This window comes from Lepisosteus oculatus, chromosome 7 (assembly GCF_040954835.1).
Source record: "Lepisosteus oculatus isolate fLepOcu1 chromosome 7, fLepOcu1.hap2, whole genome shotgun sequence".
NCBI classification, from domain to species: domain Eukaryota; kingdom Metazoa; phylum Chordata; class Actinopteri; order Semionotiformes; family Lepisosteidae; genus Lepisosteus; species Lepisosteus oculatus.
The window spans coordinates 26,547,176-26,573,542 of record NC_090702.1 but is presented as its reverse complement, the minus strand read 5'-3'; the positions used below and the strand labels follow the sequence as shown (position 1 = coordinate 26,573,542).

General features: G+C 37.4%; 1 protein-coding gene across 6 annotated transcripts in view; it reads right to left on the bottom strand.

Annotated features, from left to right (window-relative positions):
- The window catches only part of LOC102691813 (coiled-coil domain-containing protein 91), a 156,367-nt gene that overhangs the window by 13,793 nt on the left and 116,207 nt on the right, over positions 1–26,367 (bottom strand). For all 6 annotated transcript variants that reach the window (XM_015352944.2, XM_015352945.2, XM_069192356.1 and 3 more), the window contains one exon: positions 25,060–25,173. In XM_015352944.2, coding sequence (XP_015208430.2) covers positions 25,060–25,173 — 114 coding nt within the window. The remainder of the gene's footprint in view (positions 1–25,059; positions 25,174–26,367) is intronic.

The following is a 26,367-nucleotide window of genomic DNA, read 5'->3' as shown; positions in this document are numbered from 1 at the left end:
CAAAACTTCTAAGACTTGTCCTTATAATACAGCTACAGGGAGGAGGCAAAAGGTATTGGTTTCTACAGAGGTCTGGAGTTAAACATTCATTTTCTTATCACATGCACCAGCAACCTTCTAACTAATGGAAAATTCAGAAATCAGTAGCTCATCCTTCGGTCATGATCTGTCATGATCATGATCGACTTTATATAAAGAGTTGTGGAAACTTGCGCAGAGAAGTAAAAACACCTTCTCAGCACCTATCAGACCTGTCCTCCCACATGTTAAACACATTGAGCAACATGCCATAGGATTCAGCTGCAGTAAACAGCTGCCCCATAGGCATCAGCACTAAACTATTCCTCCTATCACTACGTAAAACACAGACCTGCTCTTCAGCAGGAAGCTTAATTTAACTTCAAGTGGAAATTTACACTAATCTGGATTTGTCTGTATTGCACTGCATGAAATTGTGGAGAATTGTTAGAGATTTCTTTTTGTAGTTAACTTATGCATTGCACATTATTTTCCTCTTTCTTATCTCAGTAAACAGCACAGACGTCTGGTCTTATTGATGAGCAATTGCAAAGGTAAGCATAGAGAAAAAAAAACCCTCTAAAGCAGCTTATAAAAGTGGCTAATTTGGCACTGGAGGGCTTTAGTGGTTTTTTGCCAAAAGTCTGCCTGCTGCATCCGGAAGGGAGTTTTCTAGCACACTCCGGCGCCAGTTAGGAGTGTGGAGGTAACACATATCTAAAAGTTCTGTGCTATTTTAGATCCCCATTCAGTTTACTGCTCAATTTCTCTTGGGCGCCAGCACTGGCATCACTCAGAAGGCCTGGTCATTGCTTTTCATTAACCTGCTGTTAAAATGTACAGGAAATTTTATTTTCCTTTTTTTCAGAGCAACATGGTGGCTATTTGTCACCCTGACCATTTGGATGTCTGCTCTCTGACTTACCAGCTCAAAAATACAGTACATGACTATTGGCATTTCATTTCTTAAAAAAATAATTTTAGGTTCTAAGAGTAAATCTAGAAAACTCTGTATTCCTTTAACTTAAATATCTTTCCAAATCGTCAAAGTGAAGTCAGCAGACTTCAAAGAAGCCCTTCAAAAGAAATAGTTGTGAATTCTCAATTATTTCACTAGGATTCTTAACAGCATAGATGGGCTGAAAAGACACCTCTCTTCTGTAACTATTCTTTTGAAGCACAGCAGTTGTCATTTTAAAAAGGGAGCTTGTCAGGCCTGCCCCTACGACAAGCTAACGTTTGCCTTGGGAGCCGACCACTCATCTGCCTCTCAGTGGCGGTTACCATGGAAACATGTGGTGTCAGGAAATTTGCATCACCTGCTAGCTGCTATTATAATAATAATAACAATAATAATTGCTTACACTTATATAGCGCTTTTTCTGGACACACCACTCAAAGCACTTTACAGGTAATGGGGACTTCCCCCCACCACCACCAATGTGTAGCATCCACCTAGATGATGCGACAACAGCCATAGTGCACCAGAACGTTCACCACACATCAGCTAGCAGTGGGGAGGAGAGCTGAGTAATGAAGCCAATTCAGAGATGGGGATTATTAGGAGGCCATGATTGGTTAGGGCCAATGGGAAATTTGGCCAGGACGCCGGGGTTACACCCCTACTCTGGTTGAGAAACGCCTTGGGATTTTTAATGACCACAGAGAGTCAGGACCTCGGTTTCACGTCTCATCCGAAGGACGGCGCCTGTTTACAGTATAGTGTCCCCATCACTATACTGGGGCATTAGGACCCACATAGGCAGCAGGGTGAGCCCCCCCTGTTGGCCCCACTAACACCTCTTCCAGCCTTAAGTTTTTCCCAGAAGGTCTCCCATCCAGGTACTGACCAGGCACACACCTGCTTAGCTTAGCGTGATTATGACAATGTCTTGTGGATTTTCCCTTTGTGCTTTGGACTGTTCTCATCCACCCGCCCTCACCTGCCTGACCACTAATCTGAAGTACAACCTACTATTGCCCTGTGCTATCTGCCCGTGTGCTGCGTGCACAGCTCTGTGGCCTCTCTGAGTCCCTAGCTAGCTGCTCAGCTCGCTGGGCTCTCCTGCCAGTGTGCAGAAGGCAGCCGGTCCCTTTGAGAACGCGCTACCCTCTCAGCCCAGCACCTGTGTATGTGCACACAGCTCAGTGAGCTCTGAGAGACTGCTCGCAGTTTCCCAGGTACTGTCAGCTGTCTTGCCCAGTGCATGGGTTCATCCTAAGTCTTATAGAAATGTGGCTTCCTCATCAGCAGCAGGACCTGACGGAAATGCTTAGAAATGACTACATATAATTAATGTCAACACAAATTCCTATTAATTCATATTCAGATTAATCTATTTCACCGTTTATATAGACTATTTCTATTAATATTGACAATTTGTTTACTATATTGACATTTTTTTCTTATCTTTAATTTGGTCAAATATTTCCTGTCAAAGGGACATAAAAACTGACCATTATTAGAAAAAATAACCTTAAAACTGGTAGAACTAAGAAAGCTAAGATACAAAAATGTTTAAAAACGTTATGGTGATTTTTGAAAATTACCAAGCCTGTGTCTATGTACAAAAGGTTCACATGTTCAACTTATTGTCAGTTGTGTTCTAAACATGCTTTGCAGGACCCGACGGCATACCCAGTCGCGTCCTCAGAGCCTGCGCCAATCAACTGGCGGGTGTATTCACAGACATTTTCAACATGTCTCTGGCCCAAGCCGTAGTCCCCACCTGCTTCAAGACAACCACCATCATCCCAATACCAAAGAAAACTACAGTGACATGTCTTAATGACTACCGACCAGTGGCACTAACACCTGTCATCATGAAGTGCTTCGAGAGGCTGGTCATGAAGCACATTAAGGACAGCATCCCAAACACAGTGGACCCGTACCAGTTTGCCTACCGGTCCAACAGATCCACAGATGACGCAATCTCCATTGCAACACACACGGCCCTATCCCATCTGGACAAAAAGAACACATACACAAGACTACTATTCATCGACTTCAGTTCAGCTTTTAACACTATCATCCCAGAGAAACTAGTCAAGAAACTCAGTCCACTGGGTCTCAACAGCACCCTCTGCAACTGGATTCGGGACTTTCTGACAGGCAGACCTCAGGCTGTCAGGCTTGGAAACCACACCTACGGCACACTTACTCTGAACACTGGGGTCCCCCAGGGGTGTGTGCTTAGTCCATTGCTCTACTCCCTCTATACCCACGACTGTAAGGCCAAACACAACACCAACTCCATCATCAAGTTCGCCGATGACACCACAGTTGTAGGTCTGATCACAGACAATGATGAGAGGGCCAACAGGGAGGAGGTCAATCTCCTTACATCATGGTGTGATGACAACAACCTCACCCTCAACGTCAGCAAAACCAAGGAGCTGATCGTTGATTTCAGGAAACTGCAAACCGGACATGCCCCTATCCACATCAACGGGACTGAAGTGGAAAGGGTCAGTAACTTTAAATTCCTTGGTGTCCATATCACCGAGGACCTCACATGGTCTCTCAACACCACCTGTCTGATCAAGAAAGCGCAACGGCGCCTGTACTTCCTAAGACGGTTGAAGAAGGCTAAGATATGTCCCCAGATCCTCACTAACTTTTACAGATGCACTACAGAAAGCACACTGACAGGCTGCATCACAGTGTGGTAAGGCAACTGCAGTGCTGCTGACCGCAAAGCCCTACAGCGGGTGGTGAAAACTTCCCAGTCCATCACTGGGGTTACTCTCCCATCTATCCAGGACATTTATGACAGACGGTGCTTGAGGAAAGCTCTAAGCATAATCAAAGACCCCACACACCCCAGCTACAGACTTTATGATCTGCTACCATCTGGAAAACGGTACCGGAACATTTGGGCCGGACTATCAGACTCAGAGACAGTTTTTACCCCCGCGCTATCAAACTGTTAAATTCACAGCCTCTCTCACTCTCACCTCTCACCTATGATCTGAACCTCACAGTGCCTTCTTCCTTTCTTTCTTACCAAAAACCCAAACACACATTGAAAATCTACCTCTACCATACATGTCAAAAGCTCACTCCCCATAATTTCTATCCCTTTATTTCATTCTGTTGATGCATATTTTTGCACATAACCTGTTACCTTTTTGTTGTTTTGCACATTGCCTGTTGTTGGTTTTTGCACATTGCCTGTTGTTTTTTTGAACATCGTCTGTTGTTGTTTTTTGCACACTGCCTGTTGTCTCTGTCTTTCTTTTGCTACACAATTGTATTGTTGTTGTTGTTGTTTTTTTCTTTTTGTACTACTTATGTCCGAGAGCTAGCTAAATAGCATTTCGTTATACCATATACCATGTAAATGAGTGTAATGACAATAAACTTGAAACTTGAACTTGAATTTAAACCTGAATTGTCCTGCGCTATCATAATCATGGAGTGGTGTACAACTTGGAATTAATATTTCCTGGACAAACTGTTCGCATATTGAAACAATCAAAAAGTACAGTAGGAAAAAACAGTGTTTTGCTGTGCTGACTCACTTGTGGCCAGAATTCAATGGGAAGACGTTAAAACATTTTAATTTTTCTTTCCACAAATTTTCAAAACCTTAAAGCTTGTAGCATTTTTAATAGTACCCTAATGGGAAGAACAGTAACAGAAATAAGAAGTTTGAAATATGCTAGATTTTGACACATTTTACAATTTCAGAAATACCTCACCACATTTAAATTGTGTCCTCCATGAACAAGCATTTCTCTATGCTTTTAAACCCTTAGAAGCAGTATCAGGTATCATCTTATTTGAGAACGAAGCTTCCATGTTTTTTCTGTTTCAGCATTGCTGTAACTACTTCTCCAGATGAGTTCTGGACAGACCCATCCTTGATAATGTCCATCTGTGTGTGCCGCAGCCAGCTCTGTGCTCACAGCTCTAACACAATTCTGCTAACACTGTATCGTAGCAGCTCTTTTCAGCCACCAAGAACTACAGTAACATTCTTTAACACGTCTGGGTACTGGCAATTGTTTTACTCATCAGAACAATTGGCAGCTGCTTGTAATACCACCTTTGACCCCCTAACACACAAACTTCCACTGCACTATTTAATAAATCCAGATCAGTGCTTGTATGTAATGAAATGCCCAAATTAATCATCTTAATGTTTTCAAATCAAATGATCTAATCGTGAAATTAATCAAACTTTTTTTTGCAGAATCTGTATTGCAAACATATTTGTCTTCCGTATGGATTTGAAATACATTATAACCAAAGGCCATACTGGTGTGTTTTAAAAATAACTAAAAAGAATCAAAGAAGTGGTTTTCTGAAAAAGAACATAAAAATAATCAAAAATTAAAAAAGCATTACTGCAAAATTGTGTTTGTAGACATAACAATCATTTTTGTACATAAGCAGCTATAATGAAATAAATAGAAAGTAAAAAATAAATAAAAAATGTATACTCTACGTGCACCCACAAAGACCTGCAAAAGCAAATATAGTCGAACATAAATGTAATGCAAGAATTCTGTGCAGGCCAAAGCTGTGGCCTACTAAAACAACACAAAGTTGGTATTAGCAGGCCTGGGGTTTGGGCAATGGCTAATGTGACCTCTGGGAAGATATAAACTCTGCTTCTGAAATTCTTTTTTTTATTTTCCCCACCACAATCCTATATACAGCACATGATCTCTGGATAGGAGCAGAGAAATGAGGCTTTGAGGCAACTGCCAGACCAAATATTTAAACCTAAGTGCACTGGTAACACAGGCCTTTCTTATGTAGAGTGCAGCCTATAGACCCTCACAAAAAAAGGTGTTTCCTTATTTCAATGCACTGCATTAGCACAATCAGCCACCTTTTCTGCATGGAAAAACAAGTATGAGCTTCTCCCTGTGTATTTGACCTGATTAGGGGCACGTTAGCAAAGTACCGTAAGATGGCAGACGTTCTCACCACACAGAAATAGACAGAACAAATCTTTTGTGCACACTGGTTGCAGCACAACATCGGGAGACTGCTCCGGCTGATTAAAGTTAATTGAAAGACCATCTTTAATTCATTTCTGTTGAAACACCCCAGCTTGCCCTGTGTAAAAAACCACAAACTACAAAAAAAAAACTCTGAGATTATTGTTATACTCATGAACCATATCCTCTAAGATCCTGATGTATTGTTCAGATTGATATTTCTACAGTACATTAGTGTTACTTATGTCTTGTATTATGTGTTCTAATTTAACTCAACATTTGAGATCTTAACCTACTATTTTCCATGCATTCTTTCTTTAACGCAGTTACTGGGAATGAGGAGAATCAGCACTAGCATGAGAATAAACATAAAAATTATCAATGGAACTCACACAGACATATAAACTATACAAACAGTTTAGTATGCTATGAATATGTTTAAACTATAAACAGCTTTGATTTAATTGAAAAGGGCATACGGGTTTCCTGGATTCTACTATTTGTAAATAAACGCATTGTAAAAAATGGCAAAGATCTTTGTGTCATATATTAACACTAGTGCCTATTTTATAATATATTTCTCGATCCCCAGATTATTATACACAGATTGAAACTGACTGATGGACTCTGTACATCAGTCAGTTTTATTTATTTATTTGTAGTTTTATTACAGTATCTGCAAAAGTGCATAATAATGAAAAATGTTTAGCATCATTCATGACACATCATCTCAAGGCATTGTAGAATGGAACAAGACAGAGGAAACAATATACTCAAATGTATGTTGTAACACTATTGGATTCAGGTGGGTACCCTTGCCGCTGCTGCATCAGATCTGCCCCCCACCATCGGAGACTCGAACCCGGGCCTCCGGCATCACTCAACAGGGACCCAGCCTGTTGAGCTACAGAGAGATCTCCCTCCATCCCAGCGGCTCTGGGCCCTGCTATTACAGGGATGGGCGGTAACGTCACCGCCCTGGTAAGCTGGCTCTTACAGAATTAAAATGTACTGTAAGAATGTGAGTTTTAGACAGGATATGTGAACGGTTACTGACTGACATGAACAATCTATCCAGGCCGGGAGTTTATTCCCCTCCAGGGTTTGCAGCTTCACCCAGAGCCTTGCGAAGGAAGGCTGAGTCCACAGAGTACAAACATGTGGGTGTCGAAGGAGTTAACAGCTCGCGGCTGTAGTCAGGAGCCAGACCAGTCGCAAGCCCTTGACGTTAAGCAGTATTTTATTCACAAATAACAAAGCTAAAAGGGAGATATATGTTCCAGCCTGTTTGGCTACACCAGTGAGCACTGCATTACAATAATCAAGCCGGGGAAAAGATATAAGCGTGCATGAGCTTTTCTGTCACACCATGGGAGAGATATGAAGAGATACAATCAAAATTAAAAGGACAAAATAGACACTTTCGCATCACTGTGGAACTCAGCTTCAAATTCAAGGCCTGAGGCAAAGATGGCAGCAAGATTCCTGACCTGAGTTCTTGTGCTGATTCCAGCACCATCCACTGTTGACAGTTGAGGAGTTGATAAGAAGAGCCAATTATCTAACTACAATCAGAGTTCATACAGTACATAAAACATGTTGTTGCATCCATTTTTAAAATGATCTGAGCAATACCATAAGACAGATACCGCTTTATTAACATCAGTTTTCATGCAAACATATATATGCATTTCATTATTATAGAAATGAAAGCTGATGCCACACCTACAAAGAATTTGACTTAATGGTAACGTATAGATAATGGTAACATACTGTATACTATTGATACTACAATGAATGGGATTAGTAATATGAGTAGTAAAGTTATTGTCTACTACACTGTGCTGATAGACTATGTAATATGTTAGACTATGTGAAAATGCATTGCAATAATAACTTAGTAGGTCTTGTTGTACTTAAGGTTGTTAGTGATGAGCAAATAATAGATACTATCTTGTTAAAATTAAATTAAAGCAACAAGCTTTATAGAGACAATTACAGTATACCTAATCTATTTAGCTGTTGCTCTAATGAAAGTGTTTCTTCATCAGCAATTAAGAACATACAGTAATTAAGGTTAACAAAGTAAATGATCACAGTATATTCAAAACTTGTGATACTTCCACTCAACTTAATTTACAACGCTCCGAATCACAAAAATAAGCCAGTATGTCTATTTGGAAAATATGTCATATACTAAAGAATATAAAAGTATTGTGGCCAATTCAGAACAACACTGTGTCAAATATGAAAACCATTAATTGTCACTGATTCCTGTGAAGTGTAAAAAAATCTCCAAATGTTTAATTGTCCTTTAAAACAAAGGTAAATATTTTGGGTCACTTGTAAAATCTGTCAATATTTGATATTTCAGTTAAAACAGGTGATATTATAAAGAAATGTTTTAATAGGTTTACCTATGCCAAACCATAAATGGATTCAGACAAATTTTCAGGACTAGATTCAAATTATTTTTAAAAAATGGGTCATTCATAAAACAGAAACTGATTCAATGATTCAAAGACACAAGTATATTGAGACCAGAGCTTTGTTCTTTACTAAAAATACAGAATATCAAAAGAGAAAATAAAATTGAAGTAACTAGGAGCATTTTTTTCCTTATTTGAAGGTAACAAAATATCAGCTTCTGAAATCGCCACTATTTGTTTACCTGTGTATTTCCACAATTTAATATGGAAATATATTTTAAAAATACATTGAATATATTTACATATAAAATATTTTTATTTTAAATTGTTTAGTTTTGCATTATTTTGGAAATTCTGCATTGTGATAAGTATGGCAATGCAGTCATAGCATCTTTTGAGAAATGAATGAAGCTGTGGTTAGCTTAGACCACAGCACTGGGAAAAGCTATAATCAGAAAAACACAAAAACTAAAGAATTCAAAGGATTCAAGGAGTTTTGTTGCTGAGAATCATTAGCAATGCAAATCTAGAGTGTGTCAAGAAACACTATTAGAGTATTAATCTCCAACTTTGCTCCTGAAGAGTCTCAGTTTAGTTAAACTTATAGTTCACCTACAGTATTTCTAAAACTAGCAGGTTTTGGAGCTACTAGTGGATAGAGAAAGTAATTTGTCCAATTAAGAAAACTTTACGCATAAAGGAGTACTTCTAAACTGTACAATATTCATCCAAATGTACTTAATTTAACAGATCACATTTTAAATCAATAACAAATTTCTGTTTGATTACATCTATTTTTATTAATGCATATTATATTTTTTACATCTTATTTTATTCGGCTCTGTTTAGAACACTACTATACTGTCCTATACAGGTATGTAGTTCTCATTAGATGCATTGATGGAGAAGCATTCCACCACCTCTTTGTCTTGGAGCCATTCTTTTCTCATGTACAGCAATTCTGCTTGAACGGCCATTCAGCTATGCATGATAGTGTTGGCATTTGTGTGTCACAGTAACAGGTGTCCATGAAAACTAAACTGCTGTGATGAACATTGACTGTTGCAGCTTTAATATTACAATACTAAAGAAATCCTATCACTTTCTGCTGTTTTACACTTCTAGATCCCTAAATTTCCCAAGCGAAAATATCAACAAAACGTCCATGGTTCAGAAGGAAACCAAATTGACATGTGCCCTTTTACTTGCCTGTGGTCTCTTTTCATTGCATTAAACAATCTATTGAATTCTGAAGGCCAGAAGGGTGCTTAGACACTGTCCAGCTAGACTTCTGATATTTATGACTCAGTGTAACATACTGAGTGCAGGAAACGTTCCCTAAATATTACAGCAATCCCCTTTCACATGACTCACATTGGGAAAAGTTCAGCTACTATTTAAATCATACAGTATATAACTCAAATATGTTTCTAGGAAATGCTGGAAATCAGTTGCGAAGTCAGTTGGTGGAAGTCATTATGTGAATACAGCCATATATTTCTGAGTCCGGAGTAATGGAGAACAGCCCTCTATTGAAGAACAAGGTGTTCTTCCACATCACACTAAAGAAAGTCTCAAGCTAAACTTAGAGGACAGGTCCAACTACCATGTAGTTCATCTGATAGCAGATGAGTTTTTGAAAACTCTTCAAACTTACTCCCAACTTAAATAGCAACAATACCTACAGTACAAAGAATTCACTGCTGTGTGCATCCTTAAGATCTTCTTTCATACCTTGCCTTTAAATGCTTGCTGCTCTTCCAGAAACACTAACAAAAGATAATTTGATTATGTTTTACACATGTCATAAGTGTCTGTCTGTCAAAAAGGTGTTAATTGTTCAATGTGGTTATAATAAACACTTTAGGAAAAGACTGTGGATCAAGAAATGTTTCACGGAAGTTATGGGCCAAATAGAAGAACAAAGAAGAAAAAGCTGTAATTTGTATAGGCATATCTTTCTGCTGGATAATGGAGTCTAAGGTTGATTACAAGATGCCATTAAAGGCCACTATCATTTGTAAACAGACACACTGGGTGGTTATCAGTTAATGAATTAGATCATTGGTGGTGGATAGGTCCACTTTCTCACCTGAGACTAATTAATGTGGAATGCTTGTGGATATAATGGGCCACAAGGGTTAGTTGTGGTTGGGCTTTTAGTAGCAGTTTAGTAGCAATTAAACTTTACGTGTTCTTTTGCAGACCATGCGTGCTGACACACTGCTGTACTTGAACCTCTAGGAAGTGAGAGGTTGTGGTTCAAATTCCAGGTGAGAAACGTACCATTGAAGGAGGCATCTCACCCAAACAGTTCCAGTAAAATACCCAGCTGTTTAAATGGGTGCAAATGGAGGGTGGTTGAATACAATATGTCAGTTAAAAATTTATAATATACACCTGAGCTATATATATATATCTTAACTATGATGGAGGGGAGCTCTGTCTCCTGTATGACACTCTATTTGTTAAAGCAGTTAGAAAATGGATGGATCATTTGATTCCTTCATAATACTCTGTAATTGCATTTGTCTACAATAAATGTCCTCTGCCAGACATTTGCTAAGTCAAGAGCTTTTGAGTTTTCTTAGTGTTTTTTAATTGTGTATTTTGGTATCATCTGCAAATTTTACTACCAGAAACTAAATCATTGATATACATTAAGAGCTGCAATGGTCCTTATACAGATTCCTATGGTACAACACTAATTCATCCCTTTCACCCCTAATCTTTGCTCTATATCAATCAATTTTCAATCCAAATATATGCATTACATATAATGCTTACCATCTATAAAATCCTCACTATATCAATAGAAGTGAGTTTGGTCTATACTTGGCTTTGTCACCCTATTAATGGATGTGCATTACAGGTACATTAATAGTTTTTCAGTCAATGGACACTAACTCTGTTCTGAGTGGGTCTCTTCAATGAACTGTGACTATGAAAGCAAATTGTAATTCTCATTCAGACACAGAATCACCATTTACAGAAAAGGTTAATCTTGACAGGGGCATTTAAGACTGAAGGGTAAAGCTGGTTTATGGGTTGTCTGCTGATAAGTAGGAGCTAGTACAAGATTCACTGTTATCACACACTGATCAATAAAAACCAAGCTATCACCACGTAGTTGACCAGTGACCCAGAGGAAGAGGCTAACTTCAAGAAGGTGCGTGCAATTTAAAAAAAATGTTTTTATAAGCTTAACTAATGGTCTGTGGGTACTATATTTCTCCAAATGTCCTTTCTCTCTTTTCCCACTTTAATGAGGAAATAATGAGCAAAGGATTATCCTGCTTAAAATGTCAGAATAATCATTGCCTGCCTGATTTAAAAAACAATTTTTGAGATGGAATGACCGTTCATCATGCTTGTTTTGAAGGTGAAGGATCTGCCTCATTTAGAAGTATTTACAGTACAATTACTCTGAGTCTTCAGACTTTATAACAAGGGTGTGTCACTTAAGTTCATACAAGATTTTTTTTTAATTCATCACCACTATTTTGGTCATGGCTCATTTAAAAGCTTACTCCATCAAATCCTTATGCTAAAAAATGATTTCCTGCTTCTCTTCTTGGCTGGAGGATACGTGCTTGAGTGAGGATACTCCTCTAAAAACACAGGTCCCTATGAAACTCAGTACGGGGTTGTCATCAAGCTCTTGGTCAAGGATGGCTGAAAAGCTATGAATGGTGGGTTGTGGGCAGCAAACCTCCCAGCAAACCCCAGCTGAAGTCAAGCATGAATATAAGTCCATTGTGGATGACTGGTCATGACACCTTGGCTATATTTTCACGTATTACTTGATCTCTTGGGTCAAAATTAATAGTGATCACTATTACATCACAATAAATGAAAGAAGACCCAAGGTTTACATTTCCCATGGTAGGGATTTAGCCATCATCATATAACTATGTCATAGTCCTAAGAAGTTGGACTCCTCTGAATGTCAGGGGTCACCAATGGAAAGAATCAATTTTCATCGGATCAAACTATTTTAAATTATTACATATGGTAACTGAAAAAGGTTTCTCTCTTACCTTAATAATGTACAATTTTTAGTGACGGGGGTTTAATAAACATTTACAAATCAAAAATAGATATTTTCACAATGGAATTTATGCTCATAATATTATGTATTTTTTTACATGGTAAAAAATATCATACATTCAAGTAGCAGCAATGGCTTAACTTATTTGCAGTAAATCCCCCTCTATGAATTCGCTTCATTACTCTGCTCTCCTCCCCACTGACAGCTGATGTGTGGTGAGCGTTATGGCGCACAATGGCTGCCATCGCATCATCCAGGTGGTGGTGGAGGGGAGTCCCCATTACCTGTAAAGCACTTTGAGTGGAGTGTCCAGAAAAGTGCTATATAAGTGTAAGCAATTATTATTATTATTATTATTATTATTATTAACTGCTCAAGGTAAAGGATCAATGTAAACCTGCAAATCCATGTATTGTAAAAGAACCATAGTTTGCCACTTTTGACTGGATATGTCAAAAATGTCAAAATGAGCAGATCAATTCTAACCCAGATAGATAAAACAACTACTATGCTAGATATAAATGACTACTGTTGAGAAGTATTGTGCCAGTTTGGGACATGTCATCAAGCAGAAGAAGAGGGGGCTGTTGATCATATGTGGTGATTTGAAAAGGTTAATCATCTCCCTTCCAGGCTACAACTTGCCTCAAGATTGTACTATTAACATTTTAGGGGTTCACTCATTTTTAAAGGGTTAAGAAATGACAGATGTCCATAGGTATTCACAGAGGACACACTTAAATGCAGCCTGAAGAGTTCAAATACGCTAACCTATATAAGAAGATGGCAAAGGGCATTAAAGTCAAGGGCAAATTTATAGAAAAAATGGCACAGAGAAAATGTAACTAAATACATTTTAAGTAACTTCTATGAACCTATTGATTCACCCCCATTTAATACTAAGGTAATCTGTCCCAACAGCATGAAGTCCTTGTTATTTTACAGTGTTCAGTCAGTGACTTCTTTGTTCTAGTAAACCACGATCGCAGATTTGTTTCTTTTGTGTCACTGCAAAACTGATACCTAAATACATCCAAATACTTTTTACTGCTAATCAAAGGAGGTGGGCTGTCAAGCAGAATGTAAAAACAAGGGACTGTATTCATCAAGGTTAAATGAAAAATACTGGATATATTTTTTCTTCTCTTCAGTATTTTATTCTTGCTTTTAAAAACATATTTATTCAATACATGCCTAAATGGATTAGATGGTACAGAAAGCTTGACAAAGTCATTTGCTGGCCAAACTGTTATCATAAATCCATCTCAGGACTAAGGCTTTCATGTTGTCTCATTTTTCTGTGTATTGAGGAAGAAGTAGACAAAAATATTCCACTTATAAATACAGACCTGAATTAGGCTACATGCTAGTAAAAACACTGGAACAGAGTTGTAGTTTTCACAGGGGAAGTTGCAGAGACCTGGCATAGAAAATGCCAGAATTAAACCACCTCCTGAGTGGGTTTTCTACTGCTAGTATGAAGTTTTTGCCTTCAGCAAAAAGCTGTGATGGCATAAAATCATTATGTGTGGGCAGGGTTAACATTCTCTGACTCCCTGAACAAGCTAGTAAACAGTGGAGTGTTCAGGTTGTACATAAAATGTCTCTGAACATATATACAAAATTTAAATGTATACATTTTATATATAAATCTACATGCATTTAAAATTCAAATTTAAAATATCTATAAAAATTCAACAAGCAAGATTTTGACTGCATTCAGTACGTCAACAATTTAAAAATTAGCAGATCAATTCTAACCCAGATAGTCCAGTATTACAATTTCTAATTATTTGTTAAGATCCAAAGTTGGACGCGTAACTCATTTAGTTCTTACAATCAAAGAAAGACATTGGAGTTTTGTTTCAATAAAATTTAATTAAAAATAAAATGGTATTCTTTTTCAATGGTATTTGTATCTTGTAACAAATAAGAAAATTGTCACAAATAACATTTAAAACTTGAAACATTTTTTAAACACTCTCAATGTCCATCAGTATTATTCACTAGCTTTTTAAGAATGATCAATAATGTTTGTTAAAATATACACTGCTGAGAAAAAGTATTTTCATGAGTTAAAATACATATAACTCCTGTCTGTCTATCTGTACATGGAACAATATACAGTATATATATATTATCAGCTTAAAAAATTTACATAAAGGCTCCAATAGTGTTTTCTAATATTCTAACACATTTGTTACTAATACCACTTAGCTTGAGAAGATACCCTGCTTTTCATTGAGAAATCTTTAATCAATCACAACCTTGAAAAACATTATCAAAATCACACATGAGCAGTGAAGTGTTGTTAATCCATCATATTTACCAAATCTAATTTTCTAGAAATTTTCAAATCTCATTCTCAAGTGATCCTGGTTCCTTTCTACTTATCTCTAAAAATAAGAGGCTATTTTTGTAAAACAAGATACAGATTTTTGTGTAACTGTAAAGATAAACACTGAGGCTAAGAGTAGAACAAATGTCTAAGATATTTGTATATATGGTAATGTACATCCTTAAATATATTTATTTTTAAGTTTATTGAACTTTTTATTGAAAATGTATTGAAGTTTATTGAAATACTGCCAAGTGGCTAGAAATATGTTATAACTTATGCTAGTATATAAGTAACCTAATATTTGCTGTGATACTGCTTTTCAATTAACTAAAGAGCTTCAATATGATAAGCAAATGATTCCGAATACACAAATATATAACTATTTACTATTTTTATTTCTAAATAAAAAATACAGAATAATTATTATTCTCATAGTAAAAATACATTTCTAAAAGCGCATTACAGGGAAACTGGGGAATTAATCAAGTAGAAGGATAAAGCAATATGTTTGAAATGGCTAACACTACAAATTATCAAAACCATCTAATTTCATGTACATAATCATTTCCTGGGTCCCCTTAATTAAGATTAAGAGGAAAAAAAGAACTGACACAAAACAAAAAAATGACTCACCCAAGTGAAATGTCTATTTGCATTATATTTTATTAGCAAGAACACCCCAGTAGACGCTAACTTTGCTATTCTGTTAAGGTACTTTAAACACTCTTGCTATTTTGAGTTCAGTTTTCTCTGAAAATGTACTGATGCACTGTGAAGCCATTTAAATTTGTCACAGGAGTTTGTTCTGAGCACAGCATGGGTCATAGGACTGACTAATCTCTAACTAAAGATGAGGCAGTTTTTACACAGTGTTGAATATGGAGCAGAAATGAACAAGATTGATTTTACAAATATATTCAGGCAAGAAACATAACAATTTCCAAGCATAAAAGGGCTACTAATACAATGCAATTTTATAAATAGTATCTTGGTGATGAGGTAGCCATGAATAAAGTGGACAATTATGAAACAGTAACTAAAATACCCACCATGCATGCATTAGCTTTAGTAAGCACACACTAAATGGTACTGTACAAACAATATCTGTTATCTTTATGAAGCCACATTCAATGAATATTTTCTTCTGTTTTCTTCCCACAGCATGCCCGTAAATTGATATTTGAACCCCTGTCAAATCAACTGCAAAAACAACGATTTCTCTCATTATATCTTCAAAGATTTGGATAAATTGGACTTCTACATTTTAAGTATGGTAGCGATATGTTGTCTTGCAAGTGTTAATGTAATGTTTTACTTTTTTATAATACTTTTTTTTCTGTCTGAAATCTCTGAAATTATGGGCCGATTGTGTTTATGACAGTTTGGAGGTCATTTTTAATGTACTGGTTTTCTATGTGGCTCCCCTCTATAGTGCTGACAGGGTGGGGCGATGCTGAAACACAGAGTGGTTCATGAGCAAGGCCTGATGAGACGCACAGCACCACAGCATGTGAAAGCAACTAAGGATCAAGATGTGCACCTCACATTCAGTGCTAACAACTGAAATGTCAGGGGCACCAAAATAACATTAAGCTACGATGATTCTATAGATAAAACATACAGCAACTTTTTAATAGTCTTTATCTTCCAACAGCAAACTAACAAGTCAACCTAGATTCCATAAAATATACATTAAGATAAGATTAATGTATATAGAGCCATCGTTATAAGCTGTCAGTCTGATCCTGAAACAGGTTTGGGTAATTAGGAGTCTGTACAATGGCAACTCCATCAAACTGTGCACAAACATCTTTGAATCTGAGCACTCTGTTAGCCCATATCTTAATTCAGTGATTAAGAACCATATTTATTATTTTCTTGAAAAGAAAAGATACCTGCAAATATTTATAACAGGTTATAATCAGATTAACACAAAACCAACCAATATGGTTACTGTGACATTGACTTATATTTAACATAAATCAAGTGTGAAAGCAGTGCTTTAAAATGTCCTCAGACAGAGTATTAAAGGTATTAAAACTCTTTCATAGCTTTCATAAGGTTTATTGAGTTTTATTTGGTTTCAGAACCACCAATGACCTAAAATTTGAGTCTGCCCTTCCATCTCTTTTTGAATGTTTCTGCCACCTCGGACAGGTTGGTTCATTCAGGTGCCCTCAATCATTTCGAATGGCTTTGTTTAGCATAAATGTTCAGCATAATTCAATGTCACTATATTCTGATACACTTACTTCAACATACTTGCAGAAACTTATGTTCACAGCTCCAATACATGAGCAGAAATCTTTCATCTTTAAGGAGTGATGCAATCAGATCTCAATCCTATCTCATGCCATGCATGTGAGATGAACTGGAAAGACAACAGACAGTTACTGTATCATGGTGATCTGCTGTGGTAGACTTCCCCATCCCTGTAAATGTTTAATCTGCACTAGCAGAACTGCTGGACCTAATATCACCTTTAACGTTTAACGGATCAACTGATGTAGGTGTATACCAAAGCATAAGCTGTACGTCTTGAACATTATTGGAATGTGGTTCTCAGTGGTGTGGTTCTTAACCCAACAAGAAAAGGTCCTTTGTTTTAGCCAGGAGAACCACGTCTTTATTTGCTCTGCAATTTAGGTGCTTTCTTCTCAAATCAAATTGGTGCCCAATGGTTTGAGGATACTCATGGAGGGCAGAATGCAGCTTTGGAAAGTGAGTGCATGAAACTTAAAGAGGATGTGTGGTTTTGGGATTTACAGAAAGGGAGGGGTACTGTCAAACACCTGACATGCTTCACTCTACACTTTACACAAAACCTCCTTAAAACATTCCAGACTTCTCTTACTGAGTTTTGCTTTTCTAGAAAAAAAATGTTGTATCAGCATTTAAAGTTGGTGGTATGTCTTTCAAAAACAACAAAGATTATTTATTAACTCTGACTATTTATACATTTCAATAACCTTTCTAAACAATATGCCATTACTATTACTACTACTGATCAATTTTACTGAAGTAAAATCAGCATAAAATACTGTATGGATACATATCAAAATGTATAAAACTTATCAAAAGGACAGATGCCAACTTTTGTTGGAGCTTCAGTGCTATTTTTTCTAGCCAAAATATCCTCCCTTTTTAGCAATCACACATTTATGCTTGACATTCTGTTTCAAATTTAAAAGTATAACACCGATTTTGTCCATTCAGTTCTCAGCCTCCCCAGGTCTTTCTTCAGCACCCAGCAATACATTCAGGAAAGATAGCTTGCGGGTGAAGTTTTTCTAAAGTATAAATATTAACAGAAATTGATGTGCTATCACCAGTCCCCTCAATAACCCCCATGACATACCTGTATCACCGACTGTGCATCATAGCAGAGTGGGAAAGAGTACAGTCTGTGTGTGAATATACAGTACAGTACATACAGTATATCCTTAAGCAGAATATGTCTCTCAGACTGCTTCAGTAAATATCCAGCTGTTTGCATGGGTACAAACATAAGTGGCTTTGGATAAAAGTATCAGGCAAATAAAATTTGGAGATGGAGAAGAAGGAGGGGCAATTGGAAAACTACTAGAATGAGAGGACAGCTAAAATTACAGTGACAGAATGTGCAGAAAAGCTGGAAAAGCCAAAGCTCTGGAGGAAAATGTCTTTTACTGCGATTATTTTACTGCACCTATTTTTCTGCATTATCAATAGCTTAGGGTGGCGAGGTGGTGCAGTGGTTAGCATTGAAACCTTGCATAATATTGCACAATCCCATGCTGCTTTGTCTCTCAGTGCATCAAATACTGCCATTGACGTAGCTTCGCTTGTTGGTTTGTGCTCATATAAATAATTTTATTATTTGAGAAACATGACAAATGCGAAGAGAAAGAAAGTAGTTCTTTCAATGGAACAAAAGTTTGAAGCGTTAAAAAGACTAGACAAAGGCGAGACCATGCAAAAAATTGCATCTGAATTCGGTGTGGGACGAGTTACAGTTGGTGACTGGAAGAGAAAAAGAAATGCGACAGAAAATTGGAGCTCTGATCGGGCCTCAATTGAAGGACTGAGGGACAGAAAAATGATGAAGAAATGTGAATATGAAAAGGTCAGTGAAGCTTTGTTCTTGTGGTTCACGCAACAAAGGGATAAGGGCATGCCTATCACAGGTCCGATACTTCAAGAGAAAGCTCTGATTTACAGAAGATTAATAAACCAGATTTCATACTTATACTGCACTTCCATGAATCTAGGATTTGTCTACTCAGTTTCCCCATTATCCGACATACTATTGGTCCCATTTAGGTCGGATAATCGGGACTCTCCTGTACTCCAATAAAATTTCCCCCTAAAATCTGTGGCACACATTCTGATATTTTATACTAATGTTGTGGACGGTTGAAGTGACATTACTGTCCTAGTGGTCTCCACCAGAAAAGAGAGAGAGTGTCGCTGGTGTGTGACAGCGCCCTGCCCGCAGTCTTCTCCAGATGAGCTAATGGCAGGATCTTGTAACCTCCTGCCGTCAGCTGAGACACATGGAGAGTGTTGTTTGGTCTAGGAGTGAAGTTAGTTTGGTCTCCTCCCTCCAGCCTGCCCTGGTTTGGTGCAGGTTTACGCTCTTCCCCTAAGCTCGAGCCGAGAGGGGAGGAAATATGGTAGGTAGGGTGAGAGACGGACTTCAGCCAGCCTTCCACTAGGGGCCACTAGAGAGCCTCTTATACTTGTGCCATATATGGACTCATTGCTAGTATAAAAATCATACTTGCCAGCCAATAAACACCAGACAGTACTTCGTTGTGCGAGTGAGTTTGAGTTTTAACGTGCTCAGACCTCTTGAGCAAACCTAGTTTAAGCTGAGGCCAATCACAAAAGTTTTTATTTTTTATTATATTTCAATTTCACACACAGTTCAGTGTAGTTAAGGCCATTTATGTGTAACAGGCATTAATAGGTGTTAACAGAAGGTTAAGACATCGGAAAAAGATCTATTGGGTTGTTTAATTTTTTGGAATGACTGAAATAACTTTTGCATTTCAATAGGAAAATGCTTCCTGGTTTTTTCCTGGGCTCTTCTTTGCTTTCCACTGACACAGGAATTTAGCATACATGGTTAACATTTTGACTTTTGCAACACCATAAACCATCACCGGGCTTTCAAAAGCTTTCATTAATCAACATGGAAAGAAAGTAATAGTAGCACATTTAATTTTCTAAATGCTCACATTGAAGGACCAAGCTATTTATACAGCAGCACTGTTTTTCCTTAATGAAGATTGAACAATGCTTTGATGTGTTAAGCATTCAGTTATTAGTATGTTAATTACTTAAATGATTATAGGTACAGCAACTGGCCGCCAGTACAGCACACTGAGCCACACACCATGTTCAGAGCTAAGCCACCGCACTGGCACTGCTATCAAGCATTTTGCAGCCAGCCAAACCTGGATCAGAACAAAGAGCTGTGAGCCCAGAACTATCCTCTTACAGCCTGGGCTTTGGAACACACAAGTCGCACACAGGCACTGACACCACACAGCGATCAAACAGAAACCTACACAACCCTACACTACAGCTCCAGCCATTTACAGTACATAATGAGCAAGTTGGAGCCAAGTAAGGAAGCAGAATACACAATGCAGCACCTTGGAAACCTCTCATCTCACACATAGCACTCAGGCAAGACTTTCTCGGCGCAAGACAACCCACTTCCACATTTACAAACAGGTAATCCTTGCGGTTCAGGAAAATAATGAAAAATCTGAATAACTTCACTTCTACAGTAAAAATAATAATCTTACTCTACTCTATAGCTTAGAATATTTTATGAAATATATTGCTATGATATTTACACAAAATGAAAGTAGACCTGACCTTAAACACAGCAGCTGTGTTTTTCATTTCTATGTGAAATTTAAACAAATGGGAAAACGTGCAAAGAAACAAAAGTGAAGAGTCTCTAGTGGCCAAATGGTTAAAAACCAGTGAAACTAAAGTGAAGAAGCTGACAGATTTAATTCGGAGTTTGTAGCTTATGGTGAAAACTAACCGTTTTTGAAGACCTCAGTGGAGTTACAAAAGTTGCCCTGGGCTACTAGAATTGAAGCAGACAGAGGTTTTTAAGATTTTCTTGCTTTCTCACAGAATAGCTGCTGCTATTGGAGTCCCGTGTAAGAGTGTGCTAGTATATGCATATTACATCTTTACCCTAGATGACCCTTAATGTCTTTTGTTTCTATTGCAGAACAATAGAGATAAGATAACGCCTTTCAATGAGGATGTGTGTTTTGTCTACAGTTTTTCAAAGATGAGAGGCTCTAAATTGATTTGTGAAGTGTAAAACCACAGCACCATGCTAAACAAGGTTAAACACAACAACAGTTAGAATTATGATTACTTAGCACTCTCGAGATACGAGCTTGTTTACTGCAACAATGCAAACTTCTGCTGCAATCAATCCAAGATTCCACACCACTGCATCTTCTACCTTGCGTGTCCCCACGTTCTCTTTCCTATTACATCATGAGACAGCCACATGTGCTTTGGAACTCTTCATCACTCATACTTTCCAGACACCATTGCATTGGACCTACTCCCTCTCCCCATTTCCTCATTCTTCACAAACTGTCTACAACTTGGCTGCCTTCACTCCTAATTCAAAAACTCGTATAACCCAGATTCTCAAAAAATTATCCTGAACCCTCCTATTCTAAAGAGTATACTCTACAGGAAATAGAATATAAAGTAAAGTATATTCTAGAATTATCACTATCACTGTGTCAGTGAAAGTCCGGAAATATATTGTACTGCTCTTATTTGGACTGATTCCAGCGCAGCAGTACAGTATATTTTCTATAACATGGAAATTTTTTGCACACCTCCTCAAGACCCACATCACTAATTTGTCTGGCTAATGACATCAAAAGTAATTTATACTTGAATCCACTTATACAGCTGGGTATTTTACATGAAAAACCTTGCTCAAGGGTACAATAGCAGTGTCTCACCTTTGAACCCAAAACCTTCTAGGACCCTAACCACTGTTGTTCAGTTTGTGTGACTTAACCCTGAAATTTCAGTGCGTCGAACTGTACCACTTGTATTTCAGGTACTTTGGCATGTACTTTGTAACTGCTTGCAGTTTATTTTATGACACTTGTTCTAGTTACTGTTTTGTGATATTGGTGTTTTAATTTAGTTCGGTTTTATACCTTTCTCTACATTTTGTTTTTACACTATTAATATTTTACTGTACTTGTTCTTTGCTTTAGATGAAAGTGTCTTCTAAACCGATGAATAACAATAACTACAATATACAGCCTTGTTAATTATATACTGTATATCATGACTCCATAATCACTTCATTCTTTTTTTCCTTGCTTAAAAGCCTTGGAAAATCAGGTAATAGTTTTAAGCTATTTAGATATCGTTTTATAAAAGACAACAACAACTTATTGTAGAAGAATATAATTTACTGAATGATAACCACTGTCAAAGAAAGCCTCCTGGCATTAAACATTTTCGGTGAGTGAACAGGCTATGAACCAAACCATGCACATTCTGCTTCTTCACAGCTTTTTACAAGACAGATCAGCACAAATTTGTTGCTTACAGCACAGACTTGCTTACAAAAAATAGTAAAAGAAGGCTACGTTGGGCTTTGACCTTGAAAAATTCAGAAACATACAATATAGAACCATAGAGTATCTGATGGACTACTGGTATCACTGAAATAAAGAGGTGTGATCTCATTACCTTACAGGACAATAATTCCTTTTCAGGGGTGGGGCAAAAATGGTGCAATCAAACTGTAAAAATGAGATGGTTCAAGTGGCTTTATTGAAGCTTTTTTGAAGCCATGGATCAACAGTGGCAACAAGCCAAAGCAAACTGAAGTATGTGTATTTCCACTGGAATAAAACCCACCACCTCAGGCGAAGACAGCTGCTTTCAATGACCTGCCTGTGTCCTTGTGGGGGTCCCGGCCACTTTAGGAGAGGGAAGAGTATGAAGTTGAGTGCTCCGTCTTTTTCATTCGATAAATCTTCCAATCTGCTCATTTTCTCAATTCAAAGCATTTGCAAAACTCAGAACAATAGTATTACTGCCCTTTCATCTTTCCCATTGCAGCATAAAGAATGTTTTGGGTGGGCAGCGTTTCATGTAAAAAAAATCTAATTGAGTTTGTTCAAACAACAAAAACCAAGAGGAGCAAAAAATGCAGATCTTTGAAAAGGCGTCCATTTTAAGCAAGATATTTTTATTTCTTCTCCTCCCTAGTTTTAATACAGACAGTACCAAACACAGACACTACTGAACAGCATGCTCATGACCAGATCATCATTTATATTTATCAAATAGTATATTTCTTGCCAATTACTTCTGACTTGAATTTGACTTGGCTCTTGTTTTTATGGTTTTATCATTGCAAAAAGCACAATGTATTATAATTATTATTATAAGTTCCAGGAGTTCTATACTTTACTCACCTGACCACATATTGTATATGCCTCACTGGAAATACAACCCAATATTTTCTTTTAATTAATGGATTGAAATTTGACATATTTTTGTATTAGGAGACTGTGAATGCTATTAAAAGTCACCATAACGCTGAAAGTTGTTCCTTTATAATACATATATAAACCTATTTCACTGGTCAGTGATTTATGATATGCTGATAATACCTAATAAGGGCAAAACACGTCTGCGGTTGCTACCGAAATCTATACAGTATATGCAAAGTGGAGTTAGTCTGTTTAGGTGTTTTTGCTTTCTGGCATTGTGAAACAGCGATAGATAATGAATATTCACATTCTATAATTCATAGAACCTTGAAAGATACAAGGTGTTCCTTGAAATTTTTTTTTTACTTTATTGTTGCCTCTGCTGTTATTTACATTTGTTTCAACTGCCTTTAATGAGCTACCCAACCAGACTCCCTGGGATCCTTCAAGTAAGATCATGGACATGATCTTCAAATTTCAAAACTACTAGAAACTGAGTAAGAATAGCCAAATACAATCTTCTCTTTAGTACCCTTTCTTAAAGGCTTCTTCTCCTTTGTACCCTTTAAGTTTCAATTCATTTGCAACAGTGAGATTAAAAAATAAAATTGAAGCTCTAACTTCTAACATTACAGTATTATAGAAGACACAATATTAGTTGCCTACACCTTTCTGCTGGACTGCAGGTAGTTCAATGCATAAATTGGAACTGAATCAAGCTGAAAACCTCTTTTAATGCCAATATCAGAAAAGTAAAGATTGCCACAGCATAATAGAGGTAGATGGGAAGATAGACAAAACTGCTACAGCTATCAGCTTTTGCTGCAAAGTATTCCATTATGTGCATTTTATAAGGATATCTCTGGTGGCTCTATAAGGAGTAAAGGTTGTGTGACACAACCAGGGGCTCATTGCAGCAACAGGCCTCTTTTAAACAGACAACACAGGCACTCCTTAGGCAAACAAATGTTGTTCTTAATTTACATAAGCAAGAAACCCGAACTTTCCTAGAGTTTAACTTAACTCATCCCAGATTGTCTTCTCTGGAAATAGCTGGGCAGCTAAGCTGCCCAACAGCTTCAAAACCAAACTCTCTGAACTCACAAAGTCTAAATGTTTTGGGGTCAGTCACTTCCTGTCCTCTCTGGTTCAGAGCATACGAGGGAAATCTCCTGTGCTCTCCAGATGTCAGATATAGAGTGACCCTGGAAACCTCTGCTACTTGCATTTTCCTTCCTCCAACTGACCAAGCGACAAAGGGCACTGCTGCCACCAGACGTGATGTGAAAAGCAAACGTGTGGAAAGGGAGAGCCTCATGTGTGTGTTTCATGCTGCAGGTAGGATGACAGGCACTGATTGTGCAATTGCATGCCAACACTGAAGTGAAAACATACAATTCCTTGTAGTACTAAGGAACTGAGAAATTAGAACACTGCTTCAAACTCGTTTGGTGCAATAGGTGGGAAACTGAGGAAACATATTACTTGCTATCCAATAAACACTGGACACTTTATTATAGCCACTCAGACTGTAAAGAAACTGAGGTTAAGGATGTTTATTGGGAGTTCACCTCAATGGATCAGGATGTCTAGTAAATGCACTTGATTAACAGCTATATGTATAAATACATTGCTATTACTACTACTATTGGTATCGTTGCACACTCATTTCTATAATAATATTAATGTTTTTTACCACTTCATCAAACAGGCCTTTACCTAATAAGCTAATAAAAGCCAGGCTGCCTGAGGCACACTTACCCTCTTCTGCTCTCTCACATATATCATGAGCTCCTCTCGTGCTTTGGCAACACCTTCTGCAAGTCTATTCTCACCAGCCTGACGCTCTTCATCTATGGCTGCTTTCAGAGCTTCCTGCAAAAACAGAAGTTTCACTGCATTAGAAAATTATGTGTGTTCAAAGCTGTCTTGATTTGAGGCAAACTTTATTTTGAACTCCATTCTAGGCTACATGCTTGGCCACTCTTGCACAAATGGGACAGAAATATATTTGACTCAATGTTGCCTGGTACATTGTTCTTATCATGTTGGAAGTGTTTCACAGGGGGAGTTAAGTCTAGTTTAACTCCAACAATGGAGCACTCTTTTAACGAAGTAAAAAAGAATGACATCTGTGGTTCTGTGTCTCAACCTTCATAAAACAGCCACTATCAGGAGCTTGTATTCTGTGTACACCAGATTTGCCAATTACTTCCTCTGTGTAAGAGGTCAAGTCAAAGCTAATAATTAAAGATCAAGCATTTAAACAATGGCAAAATCTTTGGAAATTACACAAACGTATTATATTGTTTCTAGATTAAACATTGATCCCAATTTTATGAATGTAGAGGCTTAAAGGTACAGGATCTGCCAAACAAGGGGCAACATTATTATAAAAACTCTTTTTAAAAACACTGTGGTTTTAAAAGATTAAAAATTGGAATTTTATTTGCATTAAAAAAGATGTGCAGAATGTTTTGCACTTTGATGGGAACCTTTCAAAGAGGCTACATAAGAAAGTTAGGTTCTAAAAATGAGAAATTATGTCAATTTAGCTTGTTTGGTTGTATGAGCTTTAGCAACATGGCAGGGAAGCTTGGTTCAGACTCTCATAATTAATTTAAAGAGATAACCCAAGTTTTCCAGCTTGAACGCATTTTCCTTGCATCAAAAATGTTTCCCTGTTTATTCTGAAGAAGTCCATTGGGTTGATATGTCAACACCTTTGCAAATTTTGAATAGTTTTAGCAGGATCCATTGCAGTCTTCTCTGTTCAAGAGAGTTTGTCTTTTTATTGTTTTCTTGAAATGTGTTTAACAAGAAAGTGATGCATTAAAATAGCTGTGTTTCTCATCTGTATAGCTTATTTTTATTCTACCTGCAACACTCTCCACTTGTCTACATTAAATGTCATCAGCCAAGTGTTTGTCTAGTCCTGAATGTTGTCTAGAACTTTCTGAATTTCCTTTTTAGCTTCTACAAAAATCTAGAATCTATATATATTAAACTTAAATTACGAAGACAAGCAGGTTTACCACAGATTCCTATGGTACTTCACTTATTATATTA